The following is a 26,951-nucleotide window of genomic DNA, read 5'->3' as shown; positions in this document are numbered from 1 at the left end:
CTGCTGGGACATCATGGTGCCCGGTTTGTTCAGAAGGCTCTGCTGAGTCCTGTCCAGCTAGGCAGTGAACGTCCTCACAAACAGGGAAAAACTTTCCACCTGCGACTGAAGGCAAAAACCTGGAGACATCTATAAGACCGGGAGGTGCCCTAGCCCTTTGTGTTCCCATAGGAGCTACTGGAACGCGGCGGCTTCCTCGGGAAAAGTAGGAACGCGCTCTACCGAGGCAGCGGGCTCACACCAAGTTGCACCCAGCCTCACGCTAGGATTTCATGATTCCCTCTTCTTCTTCCGCCTCCCAAGGGCAGCTCTCCAGAGCCCTGAAAGACACAGAGATGCAGAATCAGCCACCCCGGGCCGCCCGTTACCCCCCCAGCACACTGCGCCGTGCTGCCCGCCCATGCGCAGTGAGGGAAGATCGGCACTGCGCCGTGCCGTTTCCCCTTCCGGCCGTGCCCGGTCTCCTGTCAACATGGCAGCGCTGGGCGAGTGGCGGCGGTGTCTGTGGGCGGCAGGTAACAGCCGTGCGGGATGCGCCCGGTGCGGGGACAGGAGAAGAGCGGCGGGCCCTGGGGCCGGGAGAAGGGCTGGGGAGCGGCAGGCAGTGCCGCGGCGTGAGGAGGCGGCGAGGGGTGGTGCGGGCACGGGGAGCCGCGGTATGGGTGAGGGGAAGTGAGGGCTGGGAGAGGAACCCGGGTCGCGCGAAGGACTCCGAGCGAGCACCCCCAGTCTGGACGGGGGTCACTGACGGTTCTCCTCACCCAGCAGTGGTTGCGCTGGCGTTGGCATCAGAGGCGGCTTTTGTGGAAGATCTGGATGAATCGTAAGTACTGTGTGTGACTTGCAATGTTAATTAAAAAGCACACTGTTTTTAGTGTCAGAACAAGGGGGGGGGGGGGGGGGGGAGGTGCGGGAGGGGTGGTGGTGGTTGTTCCCAGACCAGCAGCTCTGTGCAGTGTAAGGCTGTCCAGAACGTTACTCAGGAAAAGTAACCTCCTCTGAGAAGGAACGGTAGAAATTCTGGGGCTTGTATTTTTCAGGCGCTATCAACTAAGCTGGGGGGTGTTTTATTTCTGTGGTTTTGTTTTTGAGCTGTTTTCACAAGTGCTGTTTTCAAAAGCGTTCTCTGATTTTATTCTTCTTTCTCTTTTTTGGTGGAATAAAGACATTGGTGGGCTGATAGCCACCCTGAGTTAAGGCTGGTTGTGTTCAACTAAATTCTTCATTTTCCTTTGCTGCATAACTGCAACAATAAGTTGGGAGAGAAAGTGCATTGATGCATGGCCAGAAAAGGAAAAGGAATAAGGCAGGCTTGCTGGACTGGTTCATGACTGGTTTGTGGAGTGCTGCTTATGTTCCTGGGCAAAGACATGCTTTTACAGCAAGTTTAGCCTTAGTTCCATGGTGGTGTTGAAATGCATAGTCCTGCCCTAATCTTAGCTACGTACTACCTTTACTTGCCTTACTGTGGTAGTTCTGTGGCAGTGTACTCAGAGGCAGTGGAGTCACTGTCCCTGGAGGCATTCAAGAGACATGTGGATGTGGCACTGAGGGACATGGTTAGTAGGCATGGTATCAGTGGGCTGATAGTTATATAGATCTTTTATAACCTTATAGATCTTTTTCAACCTTAATGATTCTGCTTGTAGTTGTCTCTAAAAACTGACTTTCTACAAGTATATGTAACTTTTTTTTGTTAGATCCACAAGTTGATCTGAACTACTATAAGGCAGCACAATTATTAGAATTGAAATAGAAAGTATAGAAAATTTTTCTTGAGAAGACTAAGAGGAAGAGAATGTATTAGATGGCTGTTTCATGATCAGTTTAAGTTAGTCACAGATTGTGTGTTTATTAGGGTTCAGTGCATGATGGTTTCCTTCATGTAGTTGAGCAGTCAGAAAGCTACTTTTTTTTTTTTTTTAGCATACTGCTAATTCATCTGGAGCAGTTAATCATGGGATCAAATGAGTGTAGTGAAGTAATGGGGTAGGAAATAGGAATGTATTGAAAGGGTATCAGAGAGATACCTCAGCATCTTTGCATTGTGTTTAAAGTGTTGTTAAAGAACAGCTGAAGCATGGTAACTGCTTGGAGTTGATTTTCAAAGCTGGTTTGCCTCATATTTTCAGAGGCTGAAAATAAAGAGTTTGCAGGAATAAATTATTGTGCTTCTATGCATCCACATCATGTTCCCATATCATGTTTCTGCAGGTGTAAGTTTAAATCTAATTGTTGTTTGGAGTGAGGAATAGTTCTGTAGTCGTGTAACTTATGTGGAATAGCTGATAACTGAAAATCCAGTTTTAGAATGTTTTGCTTTTTCAGCTATGTAACTACGAGTTTCTGTATTTGCAGTTGGACATGGGAATTAAGTTGTGACTTGTTCAGGACAATCTTTTCTTTTTAGCTGCTTGGCAAACAGTGAGAAAAATAATAAGAAAAAAAGTTGGGAGCAGTGACTGATGAAAGCTTCTAGTTTCTCACTTTACAAATACATAAATGGAGTTCTTGCTTATAACGAAAACTTGTTTTGCTTATTGTTGATTTTAATTTAATTTTATTTTTGCAGTTGCAAATAATGCCTGTTAGCACAAGGTGCAAATCCCTTTCCCAGGCTTTTAGGACAGAAGAAAGCAAATAGCAGGGAATAACTAACAGAGATATGAGTTACTCAGCATCACCTGACTGGGCCATTGAATGCATGCAAACTAAGAGCGATGGTTCCTGTCAGTTTCTTCTGTCCTTAATTAGTGCCTACCTCAGATCTGTTGCTCATCTTACAGCATTTGTAGAGTTGTTCCAATGTGATAATGAAACAGGTCTGTAACCTTACTCAAAATTACGTATTTTTTCTCTCTGTAAGGATGCTGTAGGAGCTCAGCCCAGGATCGGAAATCGTGTAAGGAGATTGAGAAGGGAGAAGGAGGAGTAAAAGCAGCAGCTTCCACTTTAAGTGGAAGCTTAAAAAGCTGAAAGCTTCCGATTTAAGTCCTTTGGAATTGAGTCCTTCATCTTTAGTTTGATTTCATGCTGATTTCTTTTTACAGTCAATAATTCAATGGGTATGTCTGTTAAGTGGTAGTTGAGGTAGTACTTGATGGCAGAGTGTAAAGTGTTGAGAGGTTATATGTTTTTGAGACAAATCATTTTAGTCAAGGAGATGGGATTCCTATATCATCTTTCCACCAGTGTGACTGTGCCTGTGTCTACTGACATAAGAGGGCAGGGCAGTTAACAAAAAGTGCTGGCATTTTACTTTTGGAAATGTGCTTACAGGAACTAGAAACAGCACCTTCAAGAAAATGCTGAAATACCTGTTTGTACAGATACCTCTGTTTTTTCTCCAGCTGTGTGGTTAGCTTCTTTAATAAAGTCTAATAGTTTAATCATTAACAAAACAAAATTGTCTGAACTCAAACTTGTTTAGGTAATGTTAAGGTTAGACTTGATATTTTAACTAAATAGATGCCTTTAAATGAGTTGTACAATTTATGCCACAGTTTTAACAGTAATAAAGTTTCTCTTACAATATATTAGGCCTATTGAATGTGCTGTCAAAATTATAAAATTCAGTTGGAATACAGAGTCTTCAGATATTTCCTTTCTGTTATTCTTTTTCTTGCTGTATGCCATCACATAAGATTTCAGCTCACCTTCCTAAGTGTTTTAATGTTCTGTGTAATCTCCTGTTAAAGTACCGTTCCTTGGAATGGAGTCATATGTGACGGGGTGTAGAAAAACTCATTATAAATTTTTGTTTTACAAAACAAAGCTGATATTCTAAATATAGGTGTTGCTCCAAAAATAATTCCTACTATTTATTTCCACAGAAACTACAACAGATACAAAAAGCAAACAGCTAACACTGTTTGATGGAGCAAATTCTCAGTTACAAAACAGTGTTTTTCAACGTAGTCACAACTGTTAGTTGATTTGTATAGATGAATTGATAGAGATGTTCTTCATTTCAGGGTAGCTGTGTGGGAACTGTTGATCATATCCTGAACCTCTGATTGACCACCTGAGGCAAAACAATGAGTCAGCTGTGGGAGCACAGGTGAAGGCAATTCCCCTGTGCTACTGGAAGGGGTGGAGCCTGGCTCCACCTCTCTTAGATCCCATTTAAGTGCTGACTGCCACTGAGGAAGGATCTCTTTCTGGAGATCCCTCCTCATGGAGTTTATTGCGAGCCTGCGATGCTGGTGAGCATTTTCCATTTATTATTTGTTCATCATGATAATCCTGCTTAGCCTAGCCTCTGTACAGCTATTTATTGTACACTGTGCATGGCCGTCCAAAATGTAGCTTGTCTTTAACTGTGTTGTCACCACTGCTGAAATGCACCACTCAGCACCTCACCATGCTCAAATCCACCGTTTGGTCTCCGTTAACGTTCAGCAAGCATTAATGAATATCAAAGAGTGCCATTTTTTCCACGTGGAGGAATTCAGTTCCACATCTTTGTTTCATAGGTGCTTCCACATCAGACACTGTTCTGTCAGACTTCCTCTCTGCTGCCGTCTGTTACACAGCAACAAATTGTAATGGAACATTGATGAGAAGGTTCAGCCTTCTTTGCTGTTGTATCAGCAACGCTTGCCTCTGATGTTGTAGACCAATGTAATAAAATAGGAGGCATTACTTTTGGTGCAGCCCTCATACGAAGGCAGCCTGGTATCTGATGATTCAGTAGCTGCTTTCTATTTCTTGCATCATGACTAATTATTTGTAGTGGGAATTTAGCTAGAGCTTCATTAGAGTTCTCATGAGATGCTAGGCTCCCCGTAGTTCTTTTGCTCTGCGTGTTTTTTGTGAGGTGGTATATTCAAGCAATTGTGACTTAAAAACTGTTCTCCTGAAGTTACTAGTTATGTTAGTCACTAACCATATCTTTTCTGAGGGTTCAATTAACCACTGAAATTCTGCAGTTTAAAACATTCAGCTCTAATTTCTCCCAAATGTAGTCACTTTTATGAAAGCTCAAATCTTTATTAAAAGAAGCAGCCTTGAGTGACGGTTGTGGTTTATTTAATTTTCAACCTAAGAACAGTTAAGTAATAAGATGATTTCCATGATTTTGTTGTAGTGACAAATGTGTGTTAAAATATATAAACAACTTTTCAGGAGACACCAACATATTTCTAAACAGTGTGTTCTATCTTATTTCTGTATTTTTATGCTTTTCGTGACAAGTTTACAGTTAAAGGTAATCAGTTCATAGGGATGTCATTGCTCTAGCTTTAAAAGTATTTAGTAGTACCACGACTTCTAGTATTTTATTTTCAAATTAGCTGTCTTCCAATAAGTTTTTGTTTTGTGTAACTTGTGTAAAAAGCTGAACAGACCCCCCTGTAGTGGAGCAGATGAAGGAGAGAAGTAGAACTTTGAAGGAAGTTGAACAAAAAATTGCCTTGCATGTTAACATAAGGTTAATTTAGTCAGGGTACGTTCAGTAAAGCTAGGATTAACAGTGTAAACCAGTGCTGTAGGAAGATGACTACTATATATTCTGAGCACGTACCAGCATGCAGTGTTTAGTATAATACCAGAATACTTTGGTCCCTTGGATTACATATCACAATCAAATAGATTTGTGGAATATTGGTATGCTTTCTGTGTTCTGTGTGGTTTTGCTGTTTATTGTTGGTTGTTTTGGCTTTGGCAAATGGTTATAGAAGTATAATAAAGAATGTGCATGTAGTATTGTGAGCTGGGATTATTTAATGAAAAATAACTTTGCTCCTCCACCTTCCCTTCTTTCCTCCAAAAAAGAAGCTAAACAGCAATCTAGCATCTGTTGTTTTTAAATCTAATTATAGACTCTTACAGATATATTAATTTTATTTCTTTTCCCTCCTAGGTTTAAAGAAAACCGTAAAGATGATATTTGGCTTGTAGATGTGAGTATAGAAGGAAAAATTGGAAGAGTTGTCCATTATTTCACACCGAGCTAGTGGAACTCAAAACACAAAATGTACACTGTTATGGTCTGTAGTGGGGCTGCTTCATCGTTTGGAAGAACATTTGTATGTGGTGCAGAGAAGTTACATGACTAGTTTGTTTGATAAGGTGGATAAGCAGTTGTCCTCCATTGTTCAGGATGAACCACAATTTAGACTGAGTACTGAATACAGACAGTGTTCAACCTACATTTTACAGCCCTTAAAAACAGAAAGCAGATTATCTAACACTTGCAATGAAGAGGTTATAACTTGCACGCGGGATTTTTTTACAATTCTATCAACTAATTTTTGCTATACATTTAGCATCGAATACATGAAATGGTCCATTCTTTCCAATGTATTTGGAAAGGAATATGATACTTTTCAGTAGGGAAAGCCATTTCAAGTTGGTTTTTGTCTTCCTGCACATTACTGTCAGCTTGCAACATGATCATGTTTCTAAAACGTTGGAATCTTCTCTGTTAATTTTAGTGAGGCATTATAGCAAGATAGGCAGGAAGATAAAATAGTTTCACGTTTCTGACCTTGACAAAAATGGAATTGATTTTAGACCGTGTTTGTATAAAAGTCATTTCTTGAAAAACTGAGATGCAGAGAATAGCTTTAGAAGTATGTGTGCATGTGTGTGTATATGTACATATATATACAATCTCCTTTTCAAAGAATAATATATATATTTTTGCAAATTAAATGTGTATTACTGGAGAGATTGATTAAAAGTTTTCACTTTCAAAAAAAAAAAAACAAAGAAAAAAAAACCAAAAAACAAAAAAACCAACCAAATGAAAGTACTTTGAGAGGTTTTTAATGTGTTGCTACACAGTCTGTTGGGGGGAAAAAAGGTATAATTGTGCTACAACTGAGTACATTCTTTTATAACTCCTGCTTTCGTATTAAATTAGTACCAAATCTTAAAAGCTCAGTTTATCACTCCACCTTTGTAAGTAACTGTCAGGTTTATTTTCATACAACTTGAAGAAGAACAAAGTTGCGAAATAAACCTTACTAATGTATCTATGTATCTGACTTGAATTCAATGTATTTGTATCTTCTCAGTTTTATGCACCATGGTGTGGCCACTGCAAGAAATTAGAGCCTGTGTGGAATGAAGTGGGTATAGAAATGAAAAACATGGGCTCTCCAGTAAGAGTTGGGAAGATGGATGCAACTTCCTTCTCTAGTAAGTAAGGTTTGAATGGAGATAATTTCCTAACGGCTTCAAAACAGAAGCCGTTCTTACTTTGTTTTCATTAGTCATTCTATTGTTCTATAAGAAATTCATGTAAAAACAGTTGCTGGGAAACCATCTCCTGATTTTTGTTTCTGAAAGTGACAACATGCTGTATGTACTTTTTTATTGTACTTACTTCTGGTTGTGTGGAGATTTCTTAGCAAATGGAAGGTGAAAGCTTTTAGCATATATCCCTTTTGATATACTTCTTAGAATACCTTTATACAAGTGTTTTGGAGTAGTGCTTCTCTTGACAACATCCAATTTAACCACATTTTATGTTCCCTGTATTACTGTTGGACAAATGTTTGTGTTCTTGCTGTTATTCTTTTTAGGTAATTACTCCTCGAAAAGTTAAACCAAAAACCAACTGGAATCACTGAAGTCATTATGTTAATGCTGAGCCAATTTCTCCCCATGTTTCTCTAAATGTATTCTTGAAGAACCAGTTTGAGCTATATTAATGCTTTTATTTTTGAAGATACTTTTCGTATGTTCAGACCCTAGAGTGTTTTCAGGAATAGAAACATACAAAATTTGAGGCGTTCAGAGAAGTGGTTTTGGCAGACATGAGAGACTTTTTACCTGTTTAATACTATTTTCTTAGTTTTAGTGTGCTTGTCTCTTGTCATTTCACTTAAATCTGTAAGGGAAGGCATAGGGAACAGTAGGGTCCATGTGATGCCTGTGTGCAATTAAAACCAAGTATTCAGGACTGTTATATTTGCACAGCATTTTAAACAGAGTTTCTTTGGTGACAGTTGAGTTTCTTCATACTCAGTATAACAGTGGAGTACATATATGTTGCAGAGAAGAGTATGGAGATTGTGTATAACTAGTTTTGTGTTTCTAATAGGAACATTAAGTAACATGAGAAGTCTGAATTTTTGATGGCTTGCCATCAGAATGTTTTGGTGGAAACTATATAGAACATCTAATAAATGCAGTGGTTATACTAACAGAACTGTTACCTGGTGTATCAGTTGAATTTTTGTGCAAGTTTGCCTTAAAGTCCACTGAATGCGATGAAAGCATAAATAAATTGCACTTAGTGCTAGCATAATTGGTGCTATTTGCCTGTGTAGTGTTGTTTGTATCAACAAGTGACACTGGTCCTGTAAATAAATCACTTGAGAGGATTTCAGTAATCTCCATGGATGAGATGTTTTTAAAAACAAAACAGAAAAACAACGTGCCTATTCTGCAGTTTTCTTGAATGTACTAAAGAGTTCTGTGAGGAAAAATAAGCTGTCTAGTGAAAGTCTTTGTGATTGAATATATTAGCACGTGTCAGAACAGATTCTAGTTTTCAATAAAAGAAATATAAGAGGAAGAGATCAAAATCAAGTGAGCATAGACCACGTGTTTCTTAGATCAGTCTGCTCTGAGTGAGATGCTAGTATGTGAACTGCTACTTTTATTGACAGGTCTGTACAACTCGTGTTGACCTCAACAAACAATTTTAGAGTGACACATTCTAAACTGTTATTCAGAGCCCTGTGCTCAGTCCTCCTACATGTGTTACTGTGGCATGTGGTTGGTAGCTTAAGAATATTCATGTATTAAAATGTTTTGGTGCGTTTTTAACTCTTCTTTTCTTCCCTACCCTGTCAATGGACTGCAGAGGCATTATCAAAAGTTTAAACTTATTCTAGATTTTTCTTCTTTAAGGAATATTTATTTTAACTTCTGGAAAACACTGAATTATCTTGAAGATATTGTTAAGGTGGCAGTTGGTACATTCACAACAGTAAAGGATGTTCCAATATCAAGATACAACCTTTTGAGCAAATGTGAGGCAGGGTGGGATGGATGGATGGATGTTTACAGACCCTACATCCATGATGCTTAATTCTTACCTCAAATATTTCCAGCTGGTTCTATGTGTGATTCACATTAAATGCATAATACCTTGTAGAGAAAATTGACTGAACGTTTATGTTTAGAGATGCCAGTTTACTTCTAGCATCTAAATCAGGAGCCTCTGCATTTATTTATGTGCCTTGAATAGGAAACTACTTAAACCTTAAGGTGGGCGAGTGAACAAGACTTGGTTCAGTTTGGCATTAATGCATATATTTCAGGTATTGCATCTGAATTCGGAGTGCGAGGCTATCCAACAATTAAGCTGTAAGTTGATGTTTCTCACTGAATTATTTTGAACTTGATCTTTCCCAACATTCATTTGATAAGTGCAAAAGGTAGTTTTCCATTTTAAAAAACAACAAAGCAAAAAGAAAACGTTATCTTAATTGTTTTAAAAAAAAATAGTGTAGTAATTTTGGAATTCATTTAACTGCTGTCTTATATATGCAACTTTAAAAGTGTATGTATGCATTTATATGAAATACAGGAAGGAATTTCATGTACCAACTGATCTGAAGTCTTGAGAATGATCCAGGCAGTAACTGCATACCTAAGTCTTTCCATTGACTTCTCTAAGCTATTAATTTTGCTTTCTTATTTTCAATTGCCCTTCTTTTCTCTCCAGTGATTTTCCTGAAAATCTTATGTAAGTGACACTGGTAGTTATTGGGTTACTGTATAGGTTAAAGTGTGAGAGCAGTTGTTTGACAAAGGATGCACGTGTAGCTTTTGTTCTTGCATCACTAACTGAAAAATTAATGGAGGTTAACATTTAAGGAAAGAAAAAAAAAATCCAAGCTGTAATGGTATCATACATACTCACTCTTAAGGTATATAGTGCATAGTCCAATACAAGGTCATATTAAATAGTAATGTTGATCACTTTTCACTGATTATATAGGAGTTGTTCACAGCGTATGCTTGTTCAGGGGTAAGATTCACTATATATATTAAATTTTTGATTTACGTTTCTCAAAAATGACTCAAATATTGAGCATATTAATTGTTAGGGATAATAAATTTATTGGCATATAGAGGCATAGAAAGTTGTTTTAAGATTACTTTCTTCACACGGGCTTCCTAAACTTACTTGGATTCAAAGGAAGCCTGTTACAATGTAGTAAACTTTAATTAAATACACGTGTGCCGGGAAGGTACAAGAAATTGACAAGCACTTTGTGGAATCTTTGGTGCATACATTTAGAATGTTTTGCAAATCATTTGGTACTTCCCAATTACTAAAAAGAAGAAAAAAGACATTTTGGATTTGTTTTAGCTGTTTTGAATTTATTAGCAAATATTCCTAGCAACTTCTGTATTTATGATCGCTACACACTAGAAAAAAAACATAACAAAATAATTGTTTTTAGATGTTATTATTAGATATTGTATAAATAGGTTTTTACTCCATAACTACACTGTATTGAATTACTGATTTTTTTCTATTTTTGCTAATTGCTTGTTGATGAATATTTTAAAAATAATTTTGATTATCATTTGCTAACAAGTGACTAGTAAAAATTTGAGTAATTCTGCACATGTGGATAAAACTTATTTGATTTTAATTTTGTTCTTCAGAATCTGTGGCTTCTTAATGTCAGCTAATTCTTTCCTCCTTGTTGTTTTTTCTTCCTTTCCCATTTATCCAGCTTAAAAGGTGACTTGGCATACAATTATAGAGGACCCAGGACCAAAGATGATATAATTGAATTCGCTAATAGAGTAGCAGGGTAAGTACACAATTCTTTGAGACTGCTTCTGACTTAATATTTCCAAAATATTTTGCACTGGGCCAAAAATGCAACTGATTAAAAAAATGATAATAAAAATACCTTGACTTTAAAAATTATACACAATGTGCATGTGGTTGCCTGTGAGCTTGGTGGTGAGTGACATGGAGAAGACATAGGAACCGACTAGTCACACTTATAATTCCTTATCATGCAAGATGTAGGGCTTTTCAAAACTGTGGAAACTGTGGACAAACAAAATTCATAGGAGCTATAGACAAAAATATTGACATAAATGTGGATTAATATATGGACATTGTTATGAAGACAGAATCTGTTTAATACTCCAATCTTTAATCTGTTTAATACTCCAATCCTTAATCTGTAAAATATATGCTTGTGCATCAGCAAGCTGTGGCAGTTAGCAACATGAGGAAATTATTTCTACAGAATTGTTCACAACGTTTTTTGATGTTCATAATTTCTTCTTTTCTTCTGGTGGCCCATGGCCTCCAGATCTTTGAGTAGAGAAGAAATGGCACTTCTTCCTTTCATCCTTAGATACAATTAAGTGATATTCATATAGACATATAATACTTACTATATGAAGTTGTTGATAATTCTGTAGTGTAAGAGTGTCAGTGATCTAATAGCTTACTAAAATTTTTAAAGAATATTTTTAAAACCACACCATCTACCTGCTGTACTTCAGAAATGTTTCTCTCAAATAATTGTACAGCTGGTAAGTGGCTTGAATATTAACATCGTAGCAACATTTTGTTCTAAGATGCTAGTCTAAAATGTAAATTTATTATTTAGGGAATGTAGTTTATTTTGAGAGACAGGATTTTTATTTTCTTTTTCTGGCAGAAATTGAAAAACTGGATAAATTTGGGTTGAGGAATTTGGGAAAGAAAACTACCTGTATGGCATTTTCTTTGGGGATTTCTACTTGTGATTTGGCAGATTGCAGAAACTAAGGTTTTTATCTTCTTTCTTTTTTTCCAGACCTCTTATCAGGCCACTTCCTAGCCAGCATATGTTTGAGCATGTGCGAAAGAGGCATCGTGTATTTTTTGTATATGTTGGTGGGGAATCTCCTTTAAAGGTTTGAAACTAGATTAAATTTATTTAGAAAGTTATTTCTCTTGACTCTCCACAGACATACTGTAAAATAACTTCTAGAAAGTTCAAAGACTAGAAGTGGTTTATATAATCTTGTGTCCTAACCCTATTTCCTGATGAATCTTTTGAAGATAAGGTATGTTGCAAAACTTCAAAGCATCCTAGAGGCTGAACCATTAAACAAAATTGTTTGTATTTTTGCAGGAAAAATACATTGAAGTTGCTTCAGAACTAATTGTTTATACATACTTTTTTTCTGCCTCAGAAGATGTGCTCCCTGAGGTAAGCTGTTCAGTTCCGATGTCCGTAAAAATGTTCTTTTGGTTGTTTTGGTGGCATAGAGATGGCTTCCTGCAATACGTCTGTCTTTGGTAGGTTTCAAATAATTTCACTGTGAAGTTTTTGAGTCTACATGCTTTGTGTTAACAAAATGACTTGCTCAGTAATATTAATAAACTGATTAAATCATGTTGATAAAATTAAAGACATGTTCAGCCCACACTGAATTCTGCATAACCAGCTCAAGAATATGCATGTTTCCATTTTTATCCATTACAAAGCTCTTGTTGCTCCTGATAAACTTTCCACCAGCCAATTGGTTCATCTGTTTTATAGCATGGATACCATAGTATCAGGAGCTTTAGTGAAAAGATAAGTTCTTTCCAGCTTGTGTGATACAGCTGATTGTCCGTGTATCAACCAGCCTAGTCTGCTGGCTGCAGAATCCTGCTGTACTCTTGAATGTGAGGGAGATGTTATATAATAGAAAGGAAGTCATTTGCATTTAATCAAAAAGGTGAAAAGTTTCTAACTATTGTTGCTTAACTGTTGAAGTGACATCTCTCTTACAAGGGAAGGCAGAAGGATCTGGGTCTCTTCAGTTTGGAGGATACTGAGGAGTGACCTCATTAATGTTTATAAATATGTAAAGCGTGAATGTCATGAGAATGGAGCCAGGCTCTTCTTAGTTACATCCAATGATAGAGCAAGGGGCAATGGGTGCAAGCTGGACACAGGAGGTTGCACGTAAATATGAGAAAAAACTTCACAGCGAGGGTGACAGGACGCTGGAACGTGGCTGCCCAAAGAGGTTGTAGGGTCTCCTTTTTTAGAGACATTCAAAATCTTCCTGGATGCGTTCCTGTGTGACCTGATCTAGATGTTCCCACTCTAGCAAGGAACAGTTTACAGTCTAGCTTCTACTGACCAAGAATGCAAAAGGTTGGAACTCTTTCTATGATGTAAGTAATGAACTGTTCTTTCTACCCAGTGTAATTTGCTACAAATGTTGCATCATTGTAACTGAAGTAGTGACTGTACACTGTTTCTTTCCAGAGTAGCAAAAATGTTACAAAGTAACTGGTTGCTACTTGTAATGAGGCTTTTCATGATGAGATGTGATATTAACTGTTCAGCTTTGTTTTGTGGTTTTACACCTAAAGCTTGAAACAAGATTAGTTATGCTGTAAGCCATGAGGTGGACATAGGCTGATTTGAGCTTTAAAAATGCTGAACTATGCTTGTGGTGAATAAAAGAATAAAGCATTATCTAGAATTAATCTTCTTGATCATGTGTATGAGCTCTTACATCAGAAACCTACTGATTTTGCATTTCTTTCTGAGATAACACAATGATTACAGTAGGCATGTTATTTGGAGAAGTACTCATTATACTGTTCTTATGTTTTCCCCAAACCATAAATAAATTAGAGAAACGATTCAACATCATCATCATCATCAGGACTAAAAATATGATAGTCTTTTATTAATCACAAGTTCTATTCTATAATTCTAAATTCTAAAGTTTTAACTAATGATAGCTAACAGAAAGGAGTACATGCAGTGCTTTTTGTTTCATTTTATTGAGTTGACTTACTGTGACTGTTAACTTTATCTTTACAAGATTTTTATACTTTGTGTATTCTTCAGTATATTGCTGACCAAATGAATCTTAATAGCATGTTCAGGATGGTGATGTATGCGTTCATTGTTCTGTATGCTTACATGAGGGGCATTTGCAGGCTTGTCTTCTGGAATATCTGTATTTCCATCAGCTTGAACACAGAAAATGGCCCTGATTTAGTGGGGCATATTATCAATATAATACTTTTCAAGTGTTCTGTATTATTGACTGTCCATTCAGTAAAAGTTTCTGTATGGCAGGTACGCTGACAACAGCACAAATTGAAAACAGAATAGTGCAAGCTTAATGATATTCTCAAGTTATGACCTATTTAAAGTGCATGTCAAATTTTAGTAGAACTTTCTGATAGTACTTTAGATACGTGTAAAAATGCTGTTTGGTTTATATTTTATGAGGCCTACCTGTTGAGAATAGGTTTATGTTTTCTTACTTGTTAATATTGCAGAAGATGGAATGCTTATTCTTAACAATGTAGGCAGAATGTGTTTAAATGTACTTGAATATTTTCCCCGCAGAGTATTTTTTCACACTTCAAAGATGTTTATTAAAAAGTTGGTAGGTTTTTTTTTTTTTTTAATGGATTAATCTTTCTTTCAGTATCTGACCTTGCCTGAACTACCTGCTGTTGTTGTATTCAAAGATGGAACTTACTTTGTGTATGATGGTAAGTAAAAGTAAAAGTGTAAAATTACTTTAAAAGAAGACTGAAAGCAAATGTGGAGAAACTAGAGCCAGTGGGGCTGCTTATTTCAAGACAAGATGGAACAGTGGGAAATGCACCAATAATTTTGTGATAAATAACAGCTTTTTCATGGCAGCATAGGGAAAAGTTTGATTACTTACAGAATAAAATACATCATTGGAGGAATTGTCTTTATCAGTACTGATGTTGAAGTTAAGAAAGTTTACTTCATGTTAATCACTGAGATGCAGCTTCCAGTAGTATTGTTTTGCCTGAACCAAAGCACTTAAATATTCTCCTTCACTCACTGTTCAAATCAGAAAGTAGAAGAAAACTTGCTGAAGAGGTGTCACCCATTAACATAAGCTTTGGGGAAATCCAGGTATAGTGAACAAGAATTTTCATTTCTGATAGATGACTTTTACTGTTCAAAATAAATACTAATGTTTCAAAAATGAGAGCGAGGTGCTGCTTGACATATTAATAATTCTGTTTTCTCACGTTGCCCCCAGAAAATGGGAGGAAAAAAAATGGTATTTTCACACAATGTGTATTTAACTTTCAGCATTTTTTGCATTTTTAGAATATGAAGATGGCGATCTGTCATCCTGGATAAATCGAGAAAGATTTCAAGGTTATCTTACTGTAGATGGTTTTACATTGTATGAACTTGGAGATACAGGTGAGATGTTGCTATGTTTGAACAGTTGTCTCTAAAATTAAATTTAAACATTAAGAAAAAGCAAAGAAGAGTAAGAAAGGATACTTTTTATGAAACAAAACAAACGAAACCCTACTTAATCTGAAAGTTGAGTTGATGATGTCCAATTAACTTCAAAAACAGGAGACATTTTATATGTACTAGAGGCTTCATCCAAAGCCTGTGCTAGACCCTTAATAACAGCATAAAAAAAAGTATGTCTAATTTTGTAGTATTCACAAAAACTAAGCAAGGCTTTCAATTTAATAATAATTTAGGTTTTTTATAAATCATTCTTGAAAAACCATCAGAATTTTATAAACATATTTTGAAATGTCAGATATGGATGGACTTATTCAGGTAAGTATGTTATATAAGTTTCTCAGATAGTAGCTAATTCAAGTATCTTTAGAGGAGATATGGTGAGGTAGGGAGATGAATGTCTATGGAAATGGACCTGTCCCTGAATACTTCTGTGTTTGGTGAAATTTCTTGGAAGACAAATGAAGACTTTGCATTCAAGTAACTTCAGTTACTTGCTCTTAGAGTATGTATATGCTTAGGAAGCCGTGGATATTCTGTGTTGATTTTTTTTTTTCCAGGTCAGGGTAAGTTATAATCTACCTCCCATTTAAAAACAAGTTTATACTTGATGCTGCATTGGTTTCTTCAAGGTTCTGAAGATACAGAATGCCTGGATTCCCACATGTTTGTGAAAGTAATGTTATATTTTAAAAAGGCATTTACTGAAGTGCTGTTACAAAAATTTCCAGATATTGGCACATATTCAATCTGAAAATGCAATTTATTTTTAAATGGCTTCAAGTACTGTATTCCTTTTTTTAGGAAAACTTGTGGCTATTGCAGTGATTGATGACAAAAACTCTTCAGTGGAACATACCAGGTACAGAGTTGAGTACCGATGAATGGAAAAATGTGGTGGTATGGTGGAAAACTAATTCATTGACTTATAAAATCTTGACGCATTCTGGAAATTCCTTACAAATTCAGAAATTCTAGACTAAATGAAAAGTTCTACCTTTATATTATGTTCTCTAGATTGTGACATCATTATTACTTTGTTTGTAGCTCTGTTTAAGTCCATATAGTTTTAAAGGGAGACTTTCAATGAGATCGCGTGAACAATGATTGCATAGTTCTTTATGCTATTGTGTCACCTTAAAATCTTGTGAACTCAAATACCCTCACTTTTCTAATATGGAAAAGAGTACTTAAGTTCAGATGATTTTGAGATAAATTTATTAGTTTTAAACAAAAGGCTGTTCTTCAGCTGCATTAAAATGAACTTAGTGATGCATAGCTATTAATTGCGTGCAGAACTTAGTGGTTGAAAATACCCTTTCTTAATGTGAGTCAGAATTTTGCTGGAGACTGGAAGAACAAAACTTTTCTCTGTTAGATATGTGATTGTATATGTAAGCTGAGAAAATATTGTCCAAGTAGTGTGTTTACTGTTTTGACAAATCATCTTTGGATTTTCTTCAAGGTCATCGTGTCATATGTTCAGATGATAATAGATGACGCAAAGCAGTCTGACACTCTTTTTCTCGTATTCAGACTGTATGCTCGATAGCCTTTCAACCTTTAAAATCAAGGAAGATGAGTGTTTTTTTTGTTGATTGAGCAGGCAAATATTATTGCTTATGCAATGCTATTTGCTACTTATTGGAGAAATCTAAATGTTTGAATTTTGACAAAGTATATCTTGGATTAACAGATGTTTTTTTGTTGTTTTTTTTGTCTCCAGGCTGAAATCTATTATTCAGGAAGTTGCGAGAGATTATCGGGATCACTTTCACAGGTGTGCACTTTTCTACAATAGCTTCAATGAACTTCTGCATTAACCTTTCTAAGGCAGCAGTTACTTTTCTTTTTTCTACCTGAAAAATGGTATAGTGTTTTTTTGAACCATACACTGACATTAGTTGACTTTCATTAACTGATTTTGCATAGCTGATTGTGCTGCAGCATTGCGCTTTTTTTTTTTTTTTTTTTTTTTTGCATTATAATGTTGATTGTGTACTTCATTTACAAGAAAAATATTTAGGACAAACTTATTTTAATGCTGAGACATTACTACTTTTTGTTTGTTTTTTTTTATAATGTTTTTCATTGCATTTCTTACAGGGATTTTCAGTTTGGCCATATGGATGGAAATGATTACATCAATAGCTTACTAATGGAGTAAGTACATGTGTATTTCATAGAGTTGTTTGTGTTGGAAGAGACCTTTAAGATCATCTAGTTCCTACCCTCTGTTATAGGCAGGGACACCCCCACTACACCAAGTTGCTCCCCCATCCAGCCTGGCCTTCAATGCTTCCAGGGTGGGAGCATCCACAACCTCACTGGGCAACTTGTTCTAGTATCTCACAACCTACACAGTTAAGAACTTCTTGATATCTAATCTAAATCTATTCTCTTCCATTTTAGTCTCTTACTGGCCTTATGAAAAATCCCTCCCCAGCTTTCCCATAGGCCCCCTTTAAGTACTGGAAGCCTGCTATAAGGTCTCCTCAGAGCCTTTTCCAGTCCGAAGAGCCCCAGCTCTCTCAGCCTGTCCTCATAGGGCATGTGCTCTAGCCCTCTGATCAATGTTGTGGCCCTCTTCTGGATCTGCTCCAACAACTCCATGTCCTTGTTTTGGAGGCTCTGGAAGTGGGCGCTGTATTCCAGATGGTGTTTAACTAAAGAGAGTGGAGTGTCAGAATCACTTCACTCATCCTGCTAATCACACTTCTGATGCAACCCAGGATGCAGTTGGCCTTCTGGGCTGCAAGCGCACATTGCTGGCTCATGTTGTGTCTTCCATCAGTCAACACTCCAAAATCCTTCTCCTCAGGGCTGCTGTTAAGCCATTCTGTGCCCAACATGTATCTGTGCTTAGGATTGCCCCAACCCAGATGCTGGAGTTTACACTTGGCCTTGTTGAGTTTAATGAGGTTGGCATGAGCCCACCTCTCAAGCTTGTCCAGGTCCCTCTGGATGGCATCCCTTTGCTCTAGTGTGTCAGCATTTCAGCATTCTTTTTTTCTCTTGTAGTTGTTGCTATTATATTTAACTTAAAGCAGTCATCTGAAGAATTCCTGCCTTTTCTGAATTTTAAAAAAAAAAAAAAATCACTGTCCTCAGGAATATGTAGCTTTAATTAAACAAATGATACTATAATTTAATTTTAGAGGTTTGTCTTACTGGTAGTGCTGATTGATGGAGTTTATCTTTTAGATTAACTTAATAAAGTACTCTTTAACTTCAAAGCAGTTGAAGAATAAAGTACAGTATTTGCCAGTGATTGTGTAAGAGATCTTCCTAAGAACAGAGACAGGTATCTATTGCCATTTGAGAAGTCAGCTTTGAAATATCACTTAGCAGACACCATGAATTCATGTTTTCACCATGGATTTGTAGAGCTGAAATGCAGAGATTCATGTATCTGTAGACATGCAGCATGAAATGTGTAAAAGATGCTATCTGCTTGTGGGGTATGTACTTGATACTTTATGAAATATATAAGTAACCTAACAAAATGCTTAATGTTTGTCCTTGTTTTGCGAAGATCTGTCGCTAGGGAGTTCGGTTGCTTGGTGTTTACTGTTGACTTGTTCTTGTCTGGCCTTCTAAATGAAGGAAAGGCACAACAGGAATAAATATGCCAGCTTTGTACTGGAGGAGTATTCTGAGTTCCTTTCTTGTTGATCAAAGTGCACACCATGAGCACCTGCGGTAGTCTGCAGTATCCATCTTCCACAGTGTCTGTCTTATATCTGTCTGGTCTTGTAACTCTTGTGGATGCTAGATCTAAGGCTGCAAGATGTCTACAAGGTCAAGAGTAAGAAAACAAGATAGATGTGCAAATGCTCTAATTTAAAATTGTGCCACTAAAAGTTCTAGGAGATTCATGAGGACTTCAGAAGTACTAGTTATTATTTCTGTAGAATGCCTCTAGATTCGGTTTAGTACCTGAATACAAGTAATCTGAAAACATCTGTCTATCAGTTGGAGTAAAAGTGTGATTATTGTTTCAGTACTTTCTGGTTGCCAAAAAATGAGACCCCCATTTTTCATTATTTCCTTTCCTGTGTGGTTTTCTCAGTTTGTCTGGCATAAATTTGCTTCATTTTTCTGTTTGGGAGGGTAGGAGAGGTATTTTACTGATGCGACAAAAACCTAACTGTTGTTTTACTCAGCACACTCTGCTGAGCACTGGAATTGATGTGCACAGAAGCTAGGGAGGTAGATGAGTTCCCTGGGATGAATAAAATGAAGGGGAAGAACAAGTGTTATTTATAGCAGTAGTGATCTGGTAATAATTGTTGGATCTGTTCAGTTGGATTATTTAAACTTAATCTACAAAATGCCTAAATTTATCATTTGTTGTGTATGAAAAGCTGCTGTTGAACTAATTGCAGGCTTGTAGTTTATTTCCTAAATGAAACATGCATTTCCAATATAACTGGAAATCAGCAAAATACATGGAAGAGAAGTATTTGCTGTTTACATGATTGCCTGAATATTTTGAGTAAAATAATATTGTCAGGCCTTCAATTTTCCGCTAGGTGGCAGCAAGTGAAAACAGGTAGAAAAAGCCTCTTGAAACTGGAGAAATCTATTACAGAATGTTTTATTCTTCCAGATGTGCATAACAATAAATACCCTTTCTTGACAAAGGACAAAATAATTCTACCAGTTCTCCCTGTTAGAAATACACTTGCAGACTTAGATGTAGAATCATAGAATAGCTTGAGTTAGAAGAGACCCCATGGATCAAAAGTTCCAACGCCCCTGCCACAGTCAGGGTCACCAGTCTCCAGGTCTGATACTAGACCATGTAATTCCACTAATAGTGTCATTTATTTCTGTCTTCAGCAATGAAAGAGAATGCTTCTGTTGAGTAAAAAAAAAATATATATATATATATGGTACTTAGAAGTGTGCACAAAAGAAGAAAGCAGTGTATTTAAGTATTTCACTGTAACATTCCTCATAATACATATTTGTGAAAGGTGAGGTATAGAACAACATTGTAACATCAACTGAAGGTGTCTGTACATCTTTATTTCTCAGCTCTTCTAATAACCCAACTAAGCATGTGACTTTATGAGTTCCAGGATAGCATATAAATTTTATATATCAAGTTTAATTTTTGGTTGCTTTTCAGACAACTCCAACAATTTAATTACCACACTGTTAAATGTTTTAACTTTTTGGTGCTTTATTTTTCTGTTATGGGTGGGAAGTGGTTTACACTGCTTAGTATCAATTTCTTTTCCATATCCAAATAGTGAAACTTATTTTGATTATGTCCAGAGTGACGCATTTTGTCAGAAGTTGATAAGTTGTGATCAAGCACTTGATTTGATTGACTCCTTACTTACATTACTTGTTCCTAATAAATAGAGAATAAAAATGTATAGGAGAAAACTGTATTTAGAAAATCCTCTTGTAAGCTTTCACTGTTGACAAAGCTGGGTTTTTTTTTTGAGTACATTCAGAAAGATGAAATTATTTTGTTATCTCTAGTAGGTCTTATGTTTTCTGAGGTGCATCGTGGTTCAAACTTGAATTCTAGGAATACGGTCTGAGCCTTAAATCCTAGAGTTTTGTAGGAGCTTAGCGTTTTCATGGATAAATATTAAAGTTACTCAAGGCTAAGTTTGGAATTAAATTTAAAAGATTATTGTACATTTTCTGACACAGTAATTTCTTTGACGTGAAGGAAAATTAGAATTTTGAGTAATTGCTTAGTATTTTTATACTGTTGATTATAGACATTATAGATTATAATAGCCACAGTGAAGGCTGAAATATCATCAATATTACTTGGATTAGAAATAGACATGGGTGAGTCGCTGCTAGAGAAGAGTGAAAATATAGAAAAATGAGGTTTGCATTATCTAGTTTGTAGAAAAATATGCTTGTATAGTGTAAGTTTCTAAACCTGGGCTAAGTTTGAATTTAGTCCTACTTGGAGAAGTAGATTATACTGTATTATCTCTAGAGGTGATTTCCAATCTATTTTTTTCTGATTTGTTGCTTAGTAGTGATTATACATTTGAACGTCAGCTAACGAGTAGTAATAGTTTAAAAACTCTAGCTTATTTGCTCTATCTTAAAGGTATGTTAAAAAAAAATATACTGTGTCCTTTCGACTCAATAGGCAAAGGTTGATTGATTAGAGCTGATCAACTGGGATTGAATTCTTGAGTTATAGTTTTGTTTGTGCACTGTGTTGTGCCACTACTGCATTTGTAATGCAAGGCCACTGTCTGAGATCTCTCTCTAATAGGAAAATCACAAGGTACTTTATTTGCAATCACTATGGGTATGTAACATGCAGTAAGTTTCAGTAGCTTCATTGGCACAGACAAGAAGAAAAAGTATTAGTAAGAAACAAGCTTATACCTTTACAGTGATTCTCTTTCTTCTCTTTTCTTTTATTTAAGGAACTGGAACTGGTATTTGCAGTGCACATGGAGAAGATTAATGATGTAGAAGTCATTTAAATTGCAATGATGTAGACTATTTTTTTTTTTTTTTTACATCTAACCTTTTTTATGTTTCCAGTGACTTGACAATTCCTACTATCGTTGTTTTGAATACCTCCAATCAGCAGTATTTTCTACCAGATAGGCACATTGAGAACACAGAAGATATGGTTCAGTTTATTAACAATATCTTGGATGGTACAGCTGAAGTAAGTCTTCATTGTGACTTCAAATATATTGTTGGTGTTCATTTTATAAGAAGTATGAAAATAAAGGTTGCTCTGATTGTCATGTCATATGCTTTATCTTCTTTTGTCTTCTTATCCTGGACACTGTCTATATATGTGTGATTCTGAGTTCAGGGTTTTTCTTTGCTCAGATTTCTGATTGCAGAACCCTCTAATAGCAAGCAAATGTCGTTTTACTGTATAGAGCTTATTAAGTTACCTTGGTATTTCTTTTACTGCTGTCACTGATAAATTGAGAGCTTTTAATTCTCTTCCTGATTTCCTTTAAATTTTTTCTGGTGAATGTAACTTGGCTCTACGCTTTCTTTTGGGCAATGACTAAATCTATCAGCTTCATGAATGACATGTTCTGATTCAGAGTGGTGGTATGTTTCTTTTGCGTGTTTCAGACACAAGCTTGCTCTTCTCTAACTGCTTTTAATGACCTTTTAATAAGCCTAATTAATCCACCCACATTTGATGGCTTGGACAATTTTTTTTTTCACGTTAGTAAAGCAAACTCAAACTTTGCTTATACCCTCAGTTGAGCAAAAGGCTGTGTTTTTGGGATAAGGAAAAGGCTGTATCAGAGCTCTCATTTGTGCGCACAGGGCAAAGTGGCCTCTCAGTGAAAGAAGGCAGTGCTGACAAATCATCATGCTGCCTCCTGGAAGACACCTATGTCCAGTTCACTTTACATTGAATACTTACTGCATTAGTTGAATCTCGCATCACGTTATGCCAACAGTTTTAGGATGCTGAATAGCAATAACAAGTAAAGCTGTAGACTGTTTCAGTCACACAGGATACTTTAGTTTATTTAGTCTGACAGATTGATATATCAACAACACAATATGGGTGGATTTGCTTGCTGTTAATGACTTTACTGGCTAAATATCTGAACACAAGGCAAGGGATATTCCAAGTAAATTCTTTAGTTGCATTTTTTTCTTCAGTTCTCAATTCTTTAATATTTTTAATTGCGCTTGAGAATTCTGAATTGTTTTTATTAGCATCTTTAACTTTGTTTAAACATGTTAGTGTGTTTAACTTTGTTTAAATATAACAGATTAAATTAGTTTGTCTGGTTTTTAACTTGAGTAATGGTATTTGTGATGCTGTGTGCTTTTTCTTGTACTATGACTTGTGTCTTTGTTTTGTTTAGAGTATTTTAGCTAGAATGATTAAAGGCCTGTTTGAATTCACATCTTTTGTATATACATGAGAGAGCTAATATGGGATGGGACTTCATTGAAGCTAAATGATGTCTGTCGACATAAAATGGCATTACTACAGATATGTTCAGACCCAAGAAATCAGCAGTCTTTGAAGTACAGTGATAAACTAGTAATAGAATGTAAAGTTTCTGAACCGCAGTAAAATTTCTGAGAAATGTGACAATCCCTACCTCCTTTATTTGGAGGGTGTTGGAATATTCACCTTGTTATTCTGTATGGTCTTAGTAGCCTTTGAGTCCTTCATCTCTGTAATTTGCACTTTAGGAGAATTTGGTCAGGATTGCATTCTGGTCAGTTGATTTTCTCCAAAATGTAGATTCTCATCCTATTTGTTTCTCTGGCATCCTGAGGCAGGTGAAGACTGGCCTTCTTCAACACAAATTAGCTTCAGATTCATCTAGTATTTTGGAAGCTCTGCTAATTCAGGTAGTAATGCAGATAGTCTGATATTGCTGGCCGCAAACTATTTTCATTATGCTTGTGTATCTTTCTGTTACTTTTTAGATTTTTTTTAACTGCTTCTGTCTTTATCCATAAATAGATATCAATCAACTTAAAAAAGAAGGTTCAGAAGTTCTCTTCAATTTTATAATGGTTACACTGGTTCTTAGTTTTTCTTAGTGTTTCTCTATAGTAAGAGATGTTTAAGAGTGCCAGTTTACTGTTAACAATTTGCTTAAAATAGTTGTGGGAAAATTTTTCTTGAAACTATTGGTATGTATGTCCATGCTAGAAAAGTTGGAGTGTCTGGGCATTGTGAGATGCAAGAATAATTACTTTTCATTTCCTTCTAAAGGGGCTTAAGATTTCAAGGTCTGAAGAATGAACTTTTGGAATCAAAAATGAAAAGTGTCAGCAGTTTTGACATGGTTCCATTTGAAATTTCAGGCGCAAGGTGGTGACGGAGTTCTGCAGCGAATCAAGAGAATAGTCTATGATGCCAAGTCTACTGTAGTGGTAAGTTTTATATTTTGTCACTTAGATAGTGAGGAGCAATGGAAGGCAATGATAATGCCTTGTACTAGGACAGGCGTTTGAAAAGCTATTTAGAAGTAGGAGGCTCATTGTTTCTGGAGACTGGTGACATGTCAAGAAGAGCATCATTTCGAAATAGAGATGCTTCTCCCTCAGCTGCTAATCCATGAATGAGGGTAAGGACCCTGGTCCATCCCTTCTGATTGCTTGCACCTGAGCTCACTGGCTTATCCATGACTTGTCACCTAGTGCTCAGTCATTGATTCAGATCATGACCTAGCAATTCCCATACAGATGGTAACCTTATCAATCAGGATGCATATGTTTTCATAGATTTTAGAAATATTTTAATATAAATCTGTTCACATATATGCTCACACACATATATGCATTAAGTTTAAGCCTAGTTAACTTCTTGACAGAAGTCTCTAGTAACATTTTCTAGTGTGGTAAATATTCAGCATACAGAGTTTCTTATTTTTTCACTAGCATTCTGTATTAAAATCTGATGTACATTTTAAGGGATAGAGCAGAAAGAATTATAAATGTTTTTCTTAACCCTCTTTTATTCCTTTCATTGAAAGCAATAACAGAATGTAAAACATTCTGAGGAAAGCTATTTAGGGCGTAAAGAGATTAAATACTATACTTGGTGTGGTTTTAAAACAAATATTTTATCATTCTTCTTGGAGGCTAACAATGCTTAACAGCATTTTATTGGGCAGAAGTACATAATGTTTTTTCTGCTTGGAAATTCTACATGAAAAAAAAAATCTTTGCTGTGAATTTGAATCCACATTTGCTTGTTTCTTTATGTGGCTTCCAAACTTCTGTCAGCATGCAGCATTCATGCATCAGTTTCTGAAACCAGAAGTCTTTCCTCTTGTGCAATAAAGTCTTTCAAGCTACTCTTTAATAGGAAGCTCTCTAATAACAAGTGGCTTCTTCAGATCCCTTATGATGACTCAAACTCATTTTTGAGAATGAGACACAAATGAGAGTTTAAACTGGTTGTTTTAAAATGTTATTTTAACATTATTAGCACAATGGTTTCTCAAGCTGCAAACAATGGATAGAATTTGTAGCTAGTATGTTAACATTAATCATCCCACTGGGATATTGCAATATTAACCTAAGACTTTTTTTAAATGAGCTTACAGTAGGAATGGCTAAAATGACTGCTTTGCCCTTCTTAAGAAAACTGACTCAGTTCAGATCTTAGTAAATAAATATGCAGAGTAATAGGTAATGTGGTAACTGTGTATGTTCAGTGGAAGTGATTTTTTAACTTCAAATCTGTGTTCCAACAGTCAGTGTTCAAGAGTTCACCACTTCTGGGATGCTTTCTCTTTGGGTTGCCCCTGGGTGTCATCAGCATAATGTGTTACGGAATCTGCACAGCTGATACAGATGGAGGTGTAGATGAACATGAGGCAGTTAAAAAGGAAAACAGTGATCGGGAGCTCACAGATGATGGCAGTGAGGAGGAGCAAGAGGAGGAAAAGAACGGGAAGTATGCAGAACTTTCAGATGGAGAGCTTAAACAGAAAGACCTATTGGAAAAGAAAAAAGACTAATGTGTTGAACAAAAAATCTCTAGAATTTCCAAATAGACTGATTTATTGAAGGTAGTCATTTATTGATGATCTTCATGAAAGAGGACCTTTTTGTGTCTGCGTTATGGTAGTTTTGACTTGCATGTGTTTAAATTTTCTCAGATATTGACAGGGAAAAGAGCTGAAATAGGGGTGTTCTCTCAATTGTCTTTAACAATTATCAAAGGAATATGAAGGAACTTGCAGGTACTTTTGGGGAGGTTTTTTATTGTTTCTAGAACAATGAGATAATGTTACTTGGCTTTAGTATACCTGATGAACTGATAACAATACAGCCCAGCCGAGCACTCAGAATTAAGGCTGTATACTAAAAAAAATTCAAGAGATCTGTAAATTCTTTCAGAACCTTGATGGTTAAAGACATATTACGGTTTTTCCAGGAACTCACATGTTTTATTGTTGCACATTATTTTGGGAAAATGATTTTTTGTTATCAAGTTAAATGTAAATTGTTATAAACCAGAGGACTGTTTTATAATGTACTAATGTAATTACTGGCAGTCGGGAATATCTCTGTGATATACAATATGTTAGCAGCTAAAAATTATTGGAGAACTACATTTTAAAACTTTTCAAACAAGGTTACATGTTAAATTGTTTTATGCTTACATAACCTTTTATTACAAATGATCATTTGTACTGGAAGTTTTCTGAAACTACAGTACAGCTTGATAAAGGATGACACAAGCACTCTATTTTGCCAAAATCCCACATGACAAGCTTTTTGACTGATGTAAACATGTTTACAGTGTTTAGATTGTTACAAGTCTTTGAGGTGGTTTGTGTTGATATTACTATTTGAGACTGTTACCTAGAGAGTTAATGGAGCATAATATTAACTTTCATAAAGATTGATCAGTATAATGCATTTTTATTATCTGTTTTGTCATAATAGTCACTTCTAATACGATCCTGTGAAAATGACTAGTTTGTGTCCAAGGTTAAAATCTCCAAGGCCATTAGCACTGATGCTATGAAAACTACCACGCAAACAGAACTTCTGTTGCTCCTTATCTTGGTATTCATGCTATTTTTTTTTTTTGTTGTTCTTTTAAAGTAGTATTACAATATAATACAGATGAAGTCCTCTGTATAAGGCAGCTAGATCACATAGGAAATTACTGTGCAGTAACTCTTAAGACATTTTATATGAAGACATTGGTAA

At 36.1% G+C, this 26,951-nt stretch overlaps 1 protein-coding gene across 2 annotated transcripts; it reads left to right on the top strand.

Annotated features, from left to right (window-relative positions):
* Nucleotides 1–400: 400 nt before the first annotated feature.
* TMX3 (thioredoxin related transmembrane protein 3) lies at nt 401–25,747 on the top strand (the record flags this gene model as incomplete). Of its 2 annotated transcripts, none has more annotated exons than XM_079533642.1 (16): nt 401–515; nt 769–823; nt 5,864–5,903; nt 7,023–7,146; nt 9,282–9,327; nt 10,713–10,793; nt 11,802–11,901; nt 12,123–12,200; nt 14,440–14,506; nt 15,108–15,206; nt 16,071–16,128; nt 16,993–17,046; nt 17,373–17,429; nt 21,810–21,939; nt 24,084–24,152; nt 25,481–25,747. In XM_079533642.1, 16 exons carry the CDS (start codon nt 401–403, stop codon nt 25,745–25,747), a joined length of 1,440 nt encoding a protein of 479 aa, XP_079389768.1. The 2 variants fall into 2 exon arrangements, with proteins under 2 accessions (XP_079389768.1, XP_079389767.1); XM_079533641.1 differs by having other exon boundaries at nt 766–823.
* Between the last annotated feature and the right edge of the window lie 1,204 nt (nt 25,748–26,951).

This window comes from Tetrao urogallus (genome assembly GCF_951394365.1).
Source record: "Tetrao urogallus genome assembly, chromosome: 3".
NCBI classification, from domain to species: Eukaryota; Metazoa; Chordata; class Aves; order Galliformes; family Phasianidae; genus Tetrao; species Tetrao urogallus.
The sequence above is the reverse complement of the archived record's forward strand: the minus strand, read 5'-3'. Positions and strand labels throughout refer to the sequence as shown.